A 15,193-nucleotide genomic window follows, 5' to 3' on the forward strand; every position below is an offset into this window, starting at 1 on the left:
TTTTCGCGTTGTGATGAACTTTACGGAGAAAAGCTCATCCGATTTTAGCCAAACTTTGCCACATGGAAGAGACACATGTGGAGAAGGTTTGTGTTTTGAAATTTTAAGAATTGGATATCAAGGTCTCGAGAAATAGGCCAAAACGTGGACCCGAGTAACCCTAGGATGTGTTTGTACAATATGGGTAGCGAATGGAAGCTGTTGATGATTTCCATAGTATAGAGTATTTTTCATACCGTTTCGTGACTAGGGTCTCGAGATATAGGCCAAAACGTGGACCCGGGTAGCCCTAGAATGTGTTTGTACAATATGGGTAGCAAATGGAAGCTGTTGATGATTTCTATAGTATAGAGTATTTTCATACCCTTCCGTGACTAGGGTCTCGAGATATAGGCGAACACGTGGACCCGGATAACCCTAGGATGTGTTTGTACAATATGGATATCAAATGGAACCTGTTGGTGAATGCTTTAGTACAGAGTATTTTTCATGCCGCTCCGTGACTAGGGTCTCGAGATATAGGTGAAAACGTGGACACGGGTAACCTTTGGTTGTGTATGTACAATATGGGTATCAAATGAAAGCTGTTGATAAGTGCTTTAATACGGGGTGATTTTCATACCTATTGATGACTAGGGTCTCGAAATATATGCCAAAACGTGGACCCGCCGTGTCTTTGCACCGAATTAAACCAAACTTACACACATTGTTAAGTAAGTATTGAAAATGGGTTTCGTAAAGTTTGGTTGTAATTCGGAACACCGGCAACGCGTACTGCGTTCTTTTGAACCAACCATAATGTCGTTTACTTTTTTAACGCTTGGGGCGGAACTGAACTGTCAAATTGACAGTGTGAGTTACAATGTGTCAATATTTCTTTCTGATTTGGACGCCATAAGGAGAAGACGTAAGTGCAAAGTGTAAACACTTTTTGTGAATTTTTTTGGAGTGGATTTTGGAACAGAGAATAATTTCTTACGAAATTTGAGAATTTAATGTGGAATCCGAATGTTCAAATGAAATTATGTTTTGTGGATTTATTTTTTCCGTTCATATGCGATAAGCTACGATACACCATGAGTGAAAAAATGGTAAAAAAAATGAAAGAAAAAAATTAAAAAGAAATTGTTAAAGGATGCAAAAAAAGAGCACGAAAAATGCGTAACTTTGATGAAAAAATTAATAGTCTTATCATGCAAATTGTCAACAATTTTCAGAAGAAAAGAGATAATTTAAGAAAATCACAACAAAATAAAATAATCCTGACCATGTGGACTTGGGCTTTTAAACACATATGCATCGAAAATATAATCCACAAAATTGAAAAAAAAAAAACATTTTTAAAATCTAGGAATACCATAATTACAATCATGTTTATTACAGTACAAATGCCAAGACAATCACGTAATCATATTGGTCGTTCGACAAATAATAATAGGCGCATGAGAAATGCCCGGAATAACGCGACATCAGAAGAACGTCAAGAACAAAATGAAGTAGTCAAACGATTGATGAATAATGTTATCCAAGCAACTATTTGAATTGGCAAATTCAAGAATGAAGACGTTCTAATACCAAGAATTCCAATGATTCCACCTGAATTGCCATTTGAATTCAAGCGCTTGCAACTGCCCATTCGTTTAGCAATAACTATCAATAAATCACAAGGGCAAACTTTAGAAATATGCGGGATGAATTTAGAAGAACCAGTATTCTCCCATGGTCAACTATACGTTGGCTGTTCATGTGTTGGGAAGCCAACAACATTATATATTTACTCAAAAACAAATAGAAAAACAAAAACTATTGTTTATGCCAAAGCGCTTGAATAAAGAATAAAGAAATAAATAATATGAAAACCATATCTTTTCTGTTCTAAACCATATCTATTCTATTTTAGTGTGCCCAGCGAAGCGGGCCGGGTTTGCTAGTATCTTATAAAAAAGTTCTGTGTTGGATATTTCAATACTAGGAGAAAATTTTGAAACAATTATTTTATGCTCTCTGATAGTAGGTAAATAGTTAATTACTATGTATATTACTTTACGTATGTAGTTTTTCAATTGATAAAAAGTGCACAAAAACTAGCTAGCCTACAGCGTTAATATTCTTTCTTCTTTCATACAAACGAATTTTACTCAAGTGCTGTTTAATTTGATCAGTTGCGTATATTTCTGTTAACTTTTGGTGAAAAATATGTCTGTGGTGAACTACGCGCGCAAAACGAGTACCTTTCAAAATTCCATGCGCTCCCGTCATTAACCTTTTCTCTAAACATTAACGTTCTCTGACATTCGTCTGCATGAATTTAAATGAGAAGGAAAGTGAATATTAGCATAAAAAAAGAATATTAGCAATTGCACATACATGTTTTTGGTGTCGATATAGCAGTCCAACGACGCGTAGGAGGCCTCCTCGCTACGTGGTTGTTGCTAGATTTTCGTGCTTTAAATTACATTAGGTTATTCCTTTTTATTACCACAAATTAGCTTGAGGTTTCTTATTATTTAAAAAAATGTATGATACAATTTTTTTTAAATTCTATTCCAGTTGCGTTTCGGGGGGAAAAAAATATAATTATAAAATATTTGAAAAACGTGAAGAAATTAAGAAAGAAAAAACAAAGAACTATGTTGAGAGAGGTTAATGTTAGCATATGCAAAAAATATGCAAAAAAATTACAGAAAAAAATTAAACTATTTGATAATTTTTCACAAAATCCATAACAATTCATTAACTAATTTAATTTCAGTATTAATTTGGTTACATTTTTAACTGTTAACAACTGTTGGGTATTATGTTATATATATCTTAACTGTTGTACGCTCGAAGAACCGCAAAAACCGGCGTTAGCTGAAACCCGTAATGGTCCTTTATTTCCGTTGTAAAAACTTATTTTTTGTTCTTTAAAGGTTTTATAATCGCATGATATAATAATTTATTAACGCATGATGGAATCCGGTGTGACAGTGTAAGTGACGGCCGACAGCCTTGAACAAATTCTGTAAGGTGAAAGTTTTACGGATATACTTTTATTCAAATTTTCTTAAAATTTACCTAGGGTTATTAATGAAAAATATCGATGGAAATGAATCTTACCCAAAATTATGATCCCTTAATTGATTTACTTATATCCTGTATGATGAACTCAAACCCTATATTGACTTGTTATAGCGTATTCTAATTTTTAAGCAGGCGTGCAGCCTTGATGGTTTTGTAGTGAATAAAAACACGTTGGCTGGGCTTAAACTGGATTGGCTATCCAGGGAAACTTTCACTACTTTCGTTATTGTGATCATGATCGTGTGGGACATTTTCTCGCTGTGTTTAATTTGTAAAAGGACATACCTGTGTTTCGTTTGTGTGTATAAAAATAACGAGGACGGAAAATAGAAGAGGCTAAAAATGTGCACATGTACCACGCTATACAGTTTCAGAATCGCCTTCGTTGTGTTGAGGTTGGATGGAATGGAGATCATCGCCATGTGTTTGATGTACACGCTGCACCTTCTTTGTGTTGAAGTTGTAGGATGAAGGAACTCTTTCTCTCTTCTCAGGCATTAAGTTGTTGCTACGGAACAGATTGTGATGTGCTGCATTGTTCTGTGAAGGATTATTATTACTGCATCTTTGTTGTTATGGGAAGTTTGTAGGCCTTCTACATATATTGCGCTGAATTATCGACTTCCATTAGCTCGACGTAATTTCGTCGTGATGGTTGTCCTTGTATCCATCTATATGGCACATGATCGGCCAGCACCGCCCGAGGAGGCTTGTGGGCTTGTGCTTGAAGGAACCAGGAACAAAACCCTGATACTCGGATGCGACGCCAACGCGAGGCATGCGTTGTGGGGAAGCTCTGAGACAAACGACCGAGGTGAGTCTTTATATAATTTTATTATTAATACTAACTTATCTGTATGTAACAGGGGTAACACTTCCACTTTCACCTTTCCTAGTACGAAGTACTTCAGAGGATGGGAGGAAGTGATTGATGTTACTCTACTGTCTGAAAATAGCTCAGTAAGGGTAGATAATTGGAGGGTATCCAATAAAAGGTCCTTTTCTGATCATAGTTGGATCCTCTACGATTTAGATCTTAAGGTAGATCCACCCCTACCGTATCGAAATCCTTTAAGAACCAACTGGAAGAGGTTCAAAAATGCAGTAAACAATAGGTTAGGAGGGATTCCTATCCTTCAAATCACTCTCACGGAAAACCTTTAGAGTAGGGTCACAACACTGGAAAAGGCATTTAGTAGGGCCTACAAAACGTCCTGCCCCATAAAATTTAGCAAAAAAACTCACCCTCCTTGGTGGAGCAGTGAGCTCTTAAAACTAAGGGAAAAATCTAGATCAACGTTTAACCTCAGCTACTCGACGGGAAATTAGGAATTGTACAGAGAAAGTCGGAGACAGTACAAAAAGGCAATCAGGGCCGCCAAAAAAGAGAGCTGGAGGGAATTTTGCTCGTCAATCGAATCCACTAGGGATTCTGCTAGGCTCAGCCGTGTTCTTTCCAAAGACCACTCAATGGCTTCTTGGGTCAAGAAACCTGATGGAACTTGGACTGCTACAGCAGAGGAATCGCTAGAGCTACTGCTAAACACGCATTTTCTGGAATGCAGCGCTTACGAAAGTGAGAAGGGAAACATTAGGCGAAGCCAATATAATCCACAGCATCTTGCAAATGAAATTATTACCAAAGAAAAAGTTGCATGGGCAATCAAATCTTTCTTACCCTTTAAATCTCCGGGGCCAGATGGGATCATTCCAAAGATGTTACAGGAAACCTTGGACTGTATCCTACCATGGCTAAAGCGTGTTTAAACTTAGGCCATATTCCAGATAGCTGGAAACTAGTCAAGGTCGTCTTCATACCAAAAGTAGGTAGAAGAGGACATGAATCAGCGAAGGACTTCAGTCTTTCGTCTTTCCTCTTAAAAACTTTTGAAAGACTTTTGGATATGCACCTCAGAAGCTCTTTGGAGAGCTCTGGTATATCAACTGCACAACACGCATACCTTAAAGGCAAATCTACGGAGACAGCGCTTCACGAGGTAATCCGAACTATAGAGGGCTCTCTAGAGAGCAAACATTATACCATGGCGGCATTCTAAGATATCGAAGGCGCCTTTAACAATGTTAGCACAGATGCCATGCAACGGGCGTTGATAGACCTGGAGGTGGACAGTTGCGTTAGTTACTGGGTCATCTCCATGCTAGAAACCAGGATCATCAAAGCTAATATGGGTAATATCAACATAACCAAGAAAGTCCACAGGGGCACTCCACAAGAGGGAGTATTATCTCCACTTCTTTGGCTATGTGTGATCAGCAAAATCTTAATAAAACTTAACGGAGGTGGGGTAAAAGTGGTGGCGTACGCTGATGATGTGGTGCTAATGGTGTCAGGACTGTGTCCAAATACGATCAGTGGGATCATCCAAAGGGCGTTAGGCGAGCTTAACTCTTGGGCCACAGGATGTGAGCTAAGTTTAAACCCGCGTAAAACAGAACTTATGCTTTTTACCACCAGATACAAGGTACCAACTTTCACCCTACCAAATATCAACGGACAAACTCTGTCACTATAAACCAGTGCAAAGTACTTAAGGGTAATTCTGGACTCCAAACTTAGCTGGAAGTTAAACGTCAAAGAACGGGTAAGGAAAGCAGAAATTGCTTTATATGCCTGCAAACGTATGCTATGAAGAAGATGGGGTCTTCAACCTAAGCATACATTATGGCTGTATAAGGCGGTTATACGACCAATTTTAACGTATGGCTCGGTAGTTTGGTGGAAAGCTCTAGAGAGAGAGAGTACAATACCAAATTACTCGGCAGAATACAAAGATCAGCCTGTGCAATAAAGGTCGGTGCAATCAGATCATGTCCTAGAGAGGCTCTCAATGCACTGACACACGTTATTCCAATAGACCTACATATAAAGAAGACGGCAACCATGAGTGCATTTAGGTTAAATGAAGCGGGTCGCTGGAAAGGAAAAACTTATGGTCACGCTAGTCTATTATTGCGACAAACTCAGTTAACCTCGGTGAGGACTGACTACATCGTCCCGATGGTAACGTTCAATAGGAATTTTGCCACACTCTTTCCATCTAAAAAAGAATGGAAGAAGGGATTCTCTCTAAACAACTTCGATACCACAGTATATACAGATGGCAGTAAAATGGATTGTGGTGTTGGAGCTGGTATATATTCTCATAGACTTGGAATTGAAAAATCTGTGCGTCTCCCTAATACCAGCAGCGTCTTCCAAGCGGAAGTACTGGCAATTGGGGAAGCCTGTAGGTTACTAATAGCAGATTTCTCTTTTAAGGGCAATATCGCCATTCTTTTGGATAGCCAAGCCGCAATCCAGGCGCTGGACGCGACTATAACAACCTCTAAAGTGGTGGAGCAAAGTAGGAATAACCTCACCAACTTGAGTGAAAACCATAGAGTAACCTTAATTTGGGTCCCGGGACACCGGAACATAGAAGGTAACGAAAAAGCTGATGAACTGGCAAGAGGGTGATCTGCCATGAATAGCGCTCTTGCAGTACTAGTACTCACTCCACTAGGTGCGGTCAAGAATGCAATTTCCCTAAAATACCTTCGAAATGCAGAGTGTAGATGGAGAGACCAGACGAAATGCAAAATCAGCAGAACGTTATGGCCCACCTACAACCTCAAGCAATCGTCGACATTAATAAACATGAAACGACGGGACACCTGTAGACTTAGGGCAGTCATAACTGGCTTCTGGTCTATCGGAGAACAAGCCGCCAAAATGGGCATCCCTCACAACACATACTGTCATAGTTGTAAACAACCGGAGAAAAAAGAAACAATCTTCCATTTTCTCTGTGAATGCCCTGCCCTATGGAAGGACAGAATGTCAACCCTGGGCAAACCGCTGTTCGAGAGTCTCGAGCAGCTGTCTGGTTTAGACGTCAACAACCTAATAAGGTTCCTAAACCGCACAGACTGGATATAGTCCTGCTGTAAATAACTGTTAAACAATTTGGTAACGAGGATGTGGCAACAAAATGGTGCGGAAGCGCTAGTTGGATTCTGGATGAATCACCACTCTAACCAACCAACCAAAGTACAGTATTTCGAGTATCGACTGGGAGACGGCAAATTTCACTGAATAAATAACAAAAAAATGGCATCTATTTTTATTAGCCTTTATAGTTAACTACAAATATGTCCTCTATCTTCTACAGGGTTGGCCATATAGCGTTTGCTTTTTGAACCACCTATTTTTTTGAGAATGGTAACACAAATGACATGTCAAATGTGTTCATAATTTACTTAAAGGTTTGACATTTACGAAATGGGAAGCTATACGCTTGAACAAAATTGGGAAATATTGAAAACCTATTTCCAAAATGGTGAGTCTTCTTCTTCTTTTCTGATTTTCACATGGGTGGCTACGTCAATAAGCAAAATTGTCGGATTTTTGGCTCAGAAAATCCACACGTTACTGTAGAGAAGTAAATGCATCCACAACGAGTCACTGTTTGGTGCGGTTTTTGGTCTGGCGGCATCATCGGGCCATGTTTTTTCGAAAATGAGCGAGGAGCCGCGGTTACAGTAAATGGCGAACGTTACCGTGACATGTTCAACGAGTTGTTTGCAAAAATTGTAGAGGATGAGATGGACGACATTTGGTTTCAACAGGACTTGTCACACTGCCAAAGTTACACTCGAACTTTTGGCTACCGTTTTTGAAAACCGAATAATCAGCCGAAATTCCCATATCAATTGGCCGCCTCGGAGCTGTGATTTAAGCCCGTTGAACTATTTTTTTGTAGGAAGCCGTTAAGGACAAATGCTATGCGAATCATCCAGAGACGATTGATGCTTTAAAACACGAAATCGAAGTTGCCATTCATGAAATTGGAGCCCAAACAATCGAAAATGTGCTTAGAAATTGGGTTGATCGAATGGCCTACTGTAAAGCCAGCCGTGTCAGTCATTTGAACGATATAATTTTTCACTAAATGACAATGTTCAATCTTCAAAATAAAAAAGAAGTTTGAAAAAATATTGATTAGTTTTTTTTTATAGCCGATTCAAAAAGAAAATTATACATGGCCCACCCTATATTTAGTTGGATCAGTGGACGTCTAATGGTAGTGTTTAAAAAAACTAAAAAACACGCTTTTATTGCTAATCGCACTAAAAAGTAGAAAATAAATTTTAATGACAAAGAGACCTATAATGAAGTAATAGCAAATCGAACGATCAGTCATAGTCCACTACCTCAGAACAAAATTATAACAAAAATTAAGATACAAATAGAATAATTAACACACTTTTATTAGCTCGGGTTGTATGTATGTAACGAAATCTTTGAGCTTAATTTTCACTGGTTTCTAAAAATCTGATCGACTTGGAATTTTGCACACCTATCAAGGACCGATGACAATGAAATAATTTGATAAAAGATTTCCATTATCCTTATAAGGATTGTCAGGATTAATATTTTCTTTTTTTAACACACTTTTATTAGCTCGGGTTGTATGTATGAATGAATGTAACGGAATCTTTGAGCTTAATTTTCACTGGCTTCTAAAAATCTGATCGACTCGGAACACACAACATAGATGACTAGATGGGAAACTCTTTTTCTCGTGAGAGCGCTGAAAAATGGGCATTTTTTATAACATTTGCCAATATTGCCACACCGGTAGAAACACGAATTGGGTATTTTTTAAACAAAAATTGGGAATTTTTAGTTTCCACACCACCATTGAGGTTAGTATTTAATGTGCGATTGTGTAATAGTATGTATATTACTCGTAAACACCTACATATACTAAAAATAAAAAATGGGCATTTTTTATAACATTTGCCAATATTGCCACACCGGTAGAAACATGAATTGGGTATTTTTTAAACAAAAATTGGGAATTTTTAGTTTCCACCCCACCATTGAGGTTAGTATTTAGTGTGCGATTGTGTAATACTATATTACTCGTAAACACCTACATATACTAAAAATAAAAAATAGTTAAAAAAACTAAAAAACACGCTTTTTTGCTAATCGAACTAAAAAGTAGAAAATAAAAAATAGTTTAAAAAAACTAAAAAACACGCTTTTATTGCTAATCGAACTAAAAAGTAGAAAATAAATTTTAATGACAAAGGGACCTATAATGAAGTAATAGCAAATCGAACGATCAGTCATAGTCAACTACCTCAGAACAGAATTATAACAAAAATTAAGATACAAATAGAGTAATTCAAATTAGAGTTAAAAGCGTGGGATGCTTGATATAGTAAATATTACAATCATTCTATTGGCAAATACCTATGTACAGGGGGTTATGAAAGTGAAGCAAAATGCATCCCACGCTTTTAACTCTAATTTGAATTACTCTATTTGTATCTTAATTTTTGTTATAATTCTGTTCTGAGGTAATTGACTATGACTGATCGTTCGATTTGCGATTATACTAAAAATAAAAAATAGTTAAAAAAAAACTAAAAAACACGCTTTTTTGCTAATCGAACTAAAAAGTAGAAAATAAAAAATAGTTTAAAAAAACTAAAAAACACGCTTTTATTGCTAATCGAACTAAAAAGTAGAAAATAAATTTTAATGACAAAGGGACCTATAATGAAATAATAGCAAATCGAACGATCAGTCATAGTCAACTACCTCAGAACAGAATTATAACAAAAATTAAGATACAAATAGGGTAATTCAAATTAGAGTTAAAAGCGTGGGATGCTTGATATAGTAAATATTACAATCATTCTATTGGCAAATACCTATGTACAGGGGGTTATGAAAGTGAAGCAAAATGCATCCCCTGCGAGTCATCCTCTCGGAAACCTCGTTTGGTATCAAACGGCTCGTAGAGGTCCCTACCCATTCTGACGGCGCTGCTGGTATTAGTCTTGTATTATCGTATTAGTTTTGTGGGGATACCAAATTCTGACATCGCGTCATACAGGTAACTCTTTTTTGTACTGTCGAATACAGCTTTGAAGTTGACGAAGAGATGGTGTGTATAAATTCTCCTTTATTGGGGTTTTCCCCAAGATTTGGTGTATTGTGAATATCTGGTCGATTGGGGACTTTCCAGGCTTAAAGTCACTCTGATAAGGTCTAATCAGTTGGTTGATGGTGTTTTAAACAATACGCTCGCTAGGACCTTATATGCGGTATTTAGAACACTAATCCCATGATAATTGGCACAGATTGCTGGATCACCCTTCTTATGGATTTGGTAGAGCACACTTAAATTCCAATCGGCAGGTATACTTTCATCCGACCATATTTTTCTTAGAAGCTGAGGCATGCACCTTAGAAGCACCACAGAAACTGATGCACACTCCTCGTTGCCATGTTTGAATAGCTCAGCCGACAGTCCGTCGGCGCCCGCAGATTTGTTGTTCTTTAGACGCGTTATTGCTATTTTTATCTCGTCATTAATCTACCCGTTCACATGTAGCACATTACCTGCAAAATGGCAATCAGATGTCAATACTTGACAGGTTTGTTTCCATAGAAATGCTTTGGCGGAATATTTCGGAGTTTCTGGTTTGTTGAATTAATTTTAACGATATAAAAAAAAGACGAGGAGAAGGAATACCTAATTAAATTGCTGTTAGTAATAAACAGTTGGATAACGACAGCTACTGAGGTTTCCAAAATTATGGCAGCAATATGAATTTCGATATTACATTTTGTAATGAGTAATACGTGGACTAAGCGTTTATAGACGCACACTTTTTTCTGTTATATAAATTCATAATTATGATTAATAATATTGTACCTAACAAAAATTTGATTAGAATTATGCCTACAAACCTGTTTTTTTGCCGATATCCAGTTTTTTTAGTTTTTACCGTGACGTTTATCTTCACATTCGTAAAAATAATTATCTATTACACAGAAAACACAGGGTTGTATGTGAAAAAGTGTGGTAATAATATAGGATTATGTTATAATTTCAGGATTCGGGAGAGAAATTTTTTGTCGGGGCGGTATCCACCCACTCGCGGAGAATCTTTTAGGTCAGACCTTGCTCTCCAAAATGGCCCAAAGAAAATAATCCATCGAATTCGCGTCTAGTGAATTTGAGAGCCATTGTGTGAACGTCATGAAGTTCGGATCGTTGTTTTTTAGATATTCTTGGTTCACTCGAGCTTTGTGAGACGGTGCCGAGTCCTGTTGAAACGTCCATGGTCCGCCACCGATTTCGATGACTACCTCCATGACGTTTCGCGATGCTACCAGTATCATTGCGCGAGTAATGGTGCGATAAACAGAAAGAATGGTTCCATAAACTCGAGCTCACGAACAATCGCTGGTTGTGATTTTCCAGCCAAATATTTATATTGCAATCACACCATTACCTTTGAAATCCATTACTGATTTTCTTTCTTCGCGTTTACTCTCGGCAAAATGCTTCCGCGCGCTTGTAAACAATATCCAGGACTGTCATTTAGCCAAATAACAGACAAATGATGCCCGTGTATCAGCTGCGTGCGGTCTGAAGTTGGTTACACTTCGAGTACCGGATCCTGTATAATTCTCCGTTTGTTAGTCCATGTAGCGATAAGGATAACAGCTTCTAGTAGCTCATGCGTTGCAATTTCGATAGTGTTATCGATTGCAAGTATGACAGTGTTATACGTTGGGGCAATTACTTGCTGATTTGCCGATGTTAGGTCGTGTGTATACAGAATATATAACATAAGACCCAAAATGTTTTCCTGGGGTTCGTCTGCGTTTAAATTTCTTAGAGACGAATAAGCACTTTCGTGTTTTATGCAAAAGTACTTATCATTAAGATATGACGAGACCACCTCGCAGCATTGTCTGCCCGTCTATTTGGCTTTGTACAAGGCTCGCTTTTCAAGAGGAGCATTGTGCCCGCGAAGGGTTTGAGGAATACTAAATAAATGGAGTTAGCTTCGTCAGTTGCCACGCCAGGCCCAGTCTGATACCAGTACAGTGCCAGCAGCAAGATATTGGGAAGCGCCTGGTAATAATCGCGGGTGACTTTAACGCCTGGGACCCAAAATGCGGCAGCTAATGAACAAATAAAAACGGAGAAATGCTTCCTGAAGTACTCGTTCCACTGTAAAAAGCATGTCAACTTATACCTACCGCAAGATGGACATAGATATTACTCTGGCAAATTATGAGTGAAATTGTTGTTGTGGTTGTTTTAACAGCGTTGGTAGCCCTGTCAGTGTAGGCATATCACCGGTCGTCTTCGTCTAGCTCATCTGGGGGTAGGCCCAGGAAACATGCTGTTTCAACAGGTTGGGTCCAGAGGGAGAGGGGTGTTAGATGAGTCGGTTTGAGAGGGCATGTGAAGAGGTGGTTAGTGTCGTGCGGGGTACCTTCACATACCGGACATGTGTTTGGTATGTCGGGGTCGATTCTGGATATGTAGGAGTTTAACCTGCTACAGTATCCAGAACGTAGTTGTGCCAGTGTTACACGAGTCTCACGGGGAAGCTGGAGCTCTTCGTCTGCAATAGGTGGTGGTTGGACTCCGATTACGGCATTCACAGGACGGGAGTTCATGAAGGTGGTGACGGTCTCCCGGTGGATGTCGTTTATTGACTGTCTAAATACTGTCCGGTTCAGTAGGTTGCGGTCAGTTTTGTCCTGGATTTCGTCAGCGTAGTCTAAGAGGTGTCTCCTGACGTGAATGGGAGGCGGCTCAGGCTCAATCAGGTGTCTGCAGGGGTGAAACCTGCGGTAACATCCCAGCAGGAACTGCTTGCTGAGCAGTTTGTTGTGCTCCACTACTGGGAGCATTCTTGCCTCGTTATGTATGTAGGTGTTGAATGGGAGACATCAGGGGGCCCCCGGTCGCTGTCCGAATGGCGGTATTTTGACATGTCTGTAGCTTTGTCCACTGCGTATCACTAGTCCCAGGCGACCAGACAGGCGCAGCATAGTTTAGAACCGGCCGACCAATTGCCTTAAATGTCGAAAGCAACAGTTCTTTGTATTTGTCCCAATTGCTGCCGGCCAGCGATTTAAAGACCTTGTTGCGATTTTGGACTTTAGTGGCAATTGCAGTTGTGTGCGCAGAGAAGGAGAGCAAGCTGTCAAAGGTTACACCCAAAATTTTGGGGTTATTTACCGTTGGAATTGGTGTGTCGTCGCCTTTTACCTAAAGGGACAGCTTGACCTCCTTTGTCCAGGTGGTAAAGTGGGTCGCCGTGGACTTGGTGGGGGAAAGTTGGAGATTCCTCGCAGTGAAAAAGCGAGAAAGGTCGTTATGGTAGTTGTTCACTTTGGAACACAGGCCATCAATGTCATTTCCCGACGCCATTATCGTGCAGTCGACAGCGTATGAGATCAAGGAAACTCCCGCTGGTGGTTGGGGGAGTTGCGAGATGTAGAAGTTGAACAGCAAGGGGGAAAGGACACCACCCTGCGGTACACCTTGCTTAATCTTCCTCTGCTTTGATGTTTGATCTCGAAAAATCACTGACGAGTGCCGACCGCTCAGGTAGTTTGCGGACTACCTCTTCAGCCCTGACGGGAGTGTCGACTGATAAATATCATCTAGTAGCGTAGAATGGCTGACTGTATCGAGAGCTTTCTTCAGGTCCAAGGCTACTAGGACAGTCCCCTCGCAGGGGCGGTTTTGGTTAAGCCCGCGGTTTATCTGGGCGTTTATGGCGGTGAGTGCAATGGTGGTGCTATGCACTCGTCGGAATCAGTGCTGATGTGGGGCTGGGGCCAGGTGTTTCGTGAGGAGTGGGACACCCACCCACAGTAACGTTAAGGTTCTCATTATGGACATTACCGAAAGAAGGCTTAAAGTTGTACGCAAACTGACAAGGCCAAAGTGGAATGACGAGAAGTTTGATAGCGAGGTCCTCCAATTCATGGTTGAGCTATTTCAGCTGGTTTTACCCTTAATAGGATGAAACTCCTAGAAGAAGGACTGCGACTAGCTTGCGACGCGTCCATGCATAGGCAAGTAATGTGTAAACACATATCTCCGTGCTACTTGTGGAACGAAAATATCATGGTACTGAAATCAAATTGCCTCACCGATAACGTAAGATGCAGCGTAGTAGAGGAAGACCCAACTTTGTTGAAAATATTGTTACTCCAAGCGGCGGCCAAAGAAAACTCAAGCATCGGATGGTATATCAGATAGAACTCAGAAAGTAGCGTTTCCCAAATGCCTAGAGATATTTTTTAGCGGTACTGCAAACCAGTCTTAATAAATGCATTTTCCCAGAAAGGTAGCTTGCCTTCCCTAAGGGCAACCAAAACCCTGGTGAACCCGCGTCTTATGCTTTCTAGACACTATGGAAAAATTTCTTGAGGGAATCTTTAGCAGAAGACAAAGGTATTTTATCCACATACTAGTTCGGATTCAGGAAATTCCGCTGAACAGTAGTATACGTGGTAGACTTAGCAATAAAGGCATAGAGGGCAAGAGTTAGTGTGGCTGGAAAAAACAGAATACTGCGTTGTGGTAATTCTGAAGTAAGAAACGCTTTTAACACAACTAGCAGACAGCGGATATTAGAAATCGTCATAAAAGTAGGGGCGCTTTATATTATTAATAGGGAACTATTTTATGAACTGTAAACTGAGGTTTAGAAAAGGCAAGGGCATTAAGGAGTGCATCGCGTCAGCAGCAGGAATTAGCTGAGCAGCAAATTGATGCAGTTTTATTAAGCAGCAAGAAGTTAGTAAAATTTATGAATCTATGAATGTGAATGTTGGGACTGTACTCCAATTCAAAGCTAGGTATTAAATACCCAGGAGTGGTGATTGAGAATCTTTTAAACTTAAAAAAACACCTGGAATATGATATGATGAAGACATCGTGTGTGGAGTCCCGTCTGTCGCGAACAATGCCAAACAACGGTGGCCCTAGCCATAGCAAAAGAACCCTACATAGTAGGGAAATAAGAAAACTATCTGTTGTGCGCTTTGCGGACTATCTGCGGGCTCTGTACAATTTATGATAACGCTTCCTCGTCAATTGGTAAGACCGGTGGCAGAGATCCGAAGGCTAGATGGACCCTACTTTGCAACGTGGTAACGAAGGAAGCATGGGGAAACAAACTACTACCTAACCCAATTCCTCTTAAGGCGTGGGCTATTTCCCAAATAAGTCCATAGATATGACCATGACCCTTACCCAGACTGCATGGAGAGGGAAGAAGG

General features: G+C 39.7%; 1 protein-coding gene across 1 annotated transcript in view; it reads right to left on the reverse strand.

Annotated features, from left to right (window-relative positions):
• Positions 1-2,395: 2,395 nt before the first annotated feature.
• The window catches only part of LOC129250830 (glutamate receptor ionotropic, kainate 2-like), a 64,073-nt gene continuing 51,275 nt past the window's right edge, over positions 2,396-15,193 (reverse strand). The window contains exon 2 of the mRNA XM_054890415.1: positions 2,396-2,445. Within this exon, the coding sequence (XP_054746390.1) occupies positions 2,419-2,445 (27 nt within the window). The 3' untranslated portion in view covers positions 2,396-2,418. The remainder of the gene's footprint in view (positions 2,446-15,193) is intronic.

Source organism: Anastrepha obliqua, chromosome 6 (assembly GCF_027943255.1).
Source record: "Anastrepha obliqua isolate idAnaObli1 chromosome 6, idAnaObli1_1.0, whole genome shotgun sequence".
In the NCBI taxonomy this organism is placed as follows: domain Eukaryota; kingdom Metazoa; phylum Arthropoda; class Insecta; order Diptera; family Tephritidae; genus Anastrepha; species Anastrepha obliqua.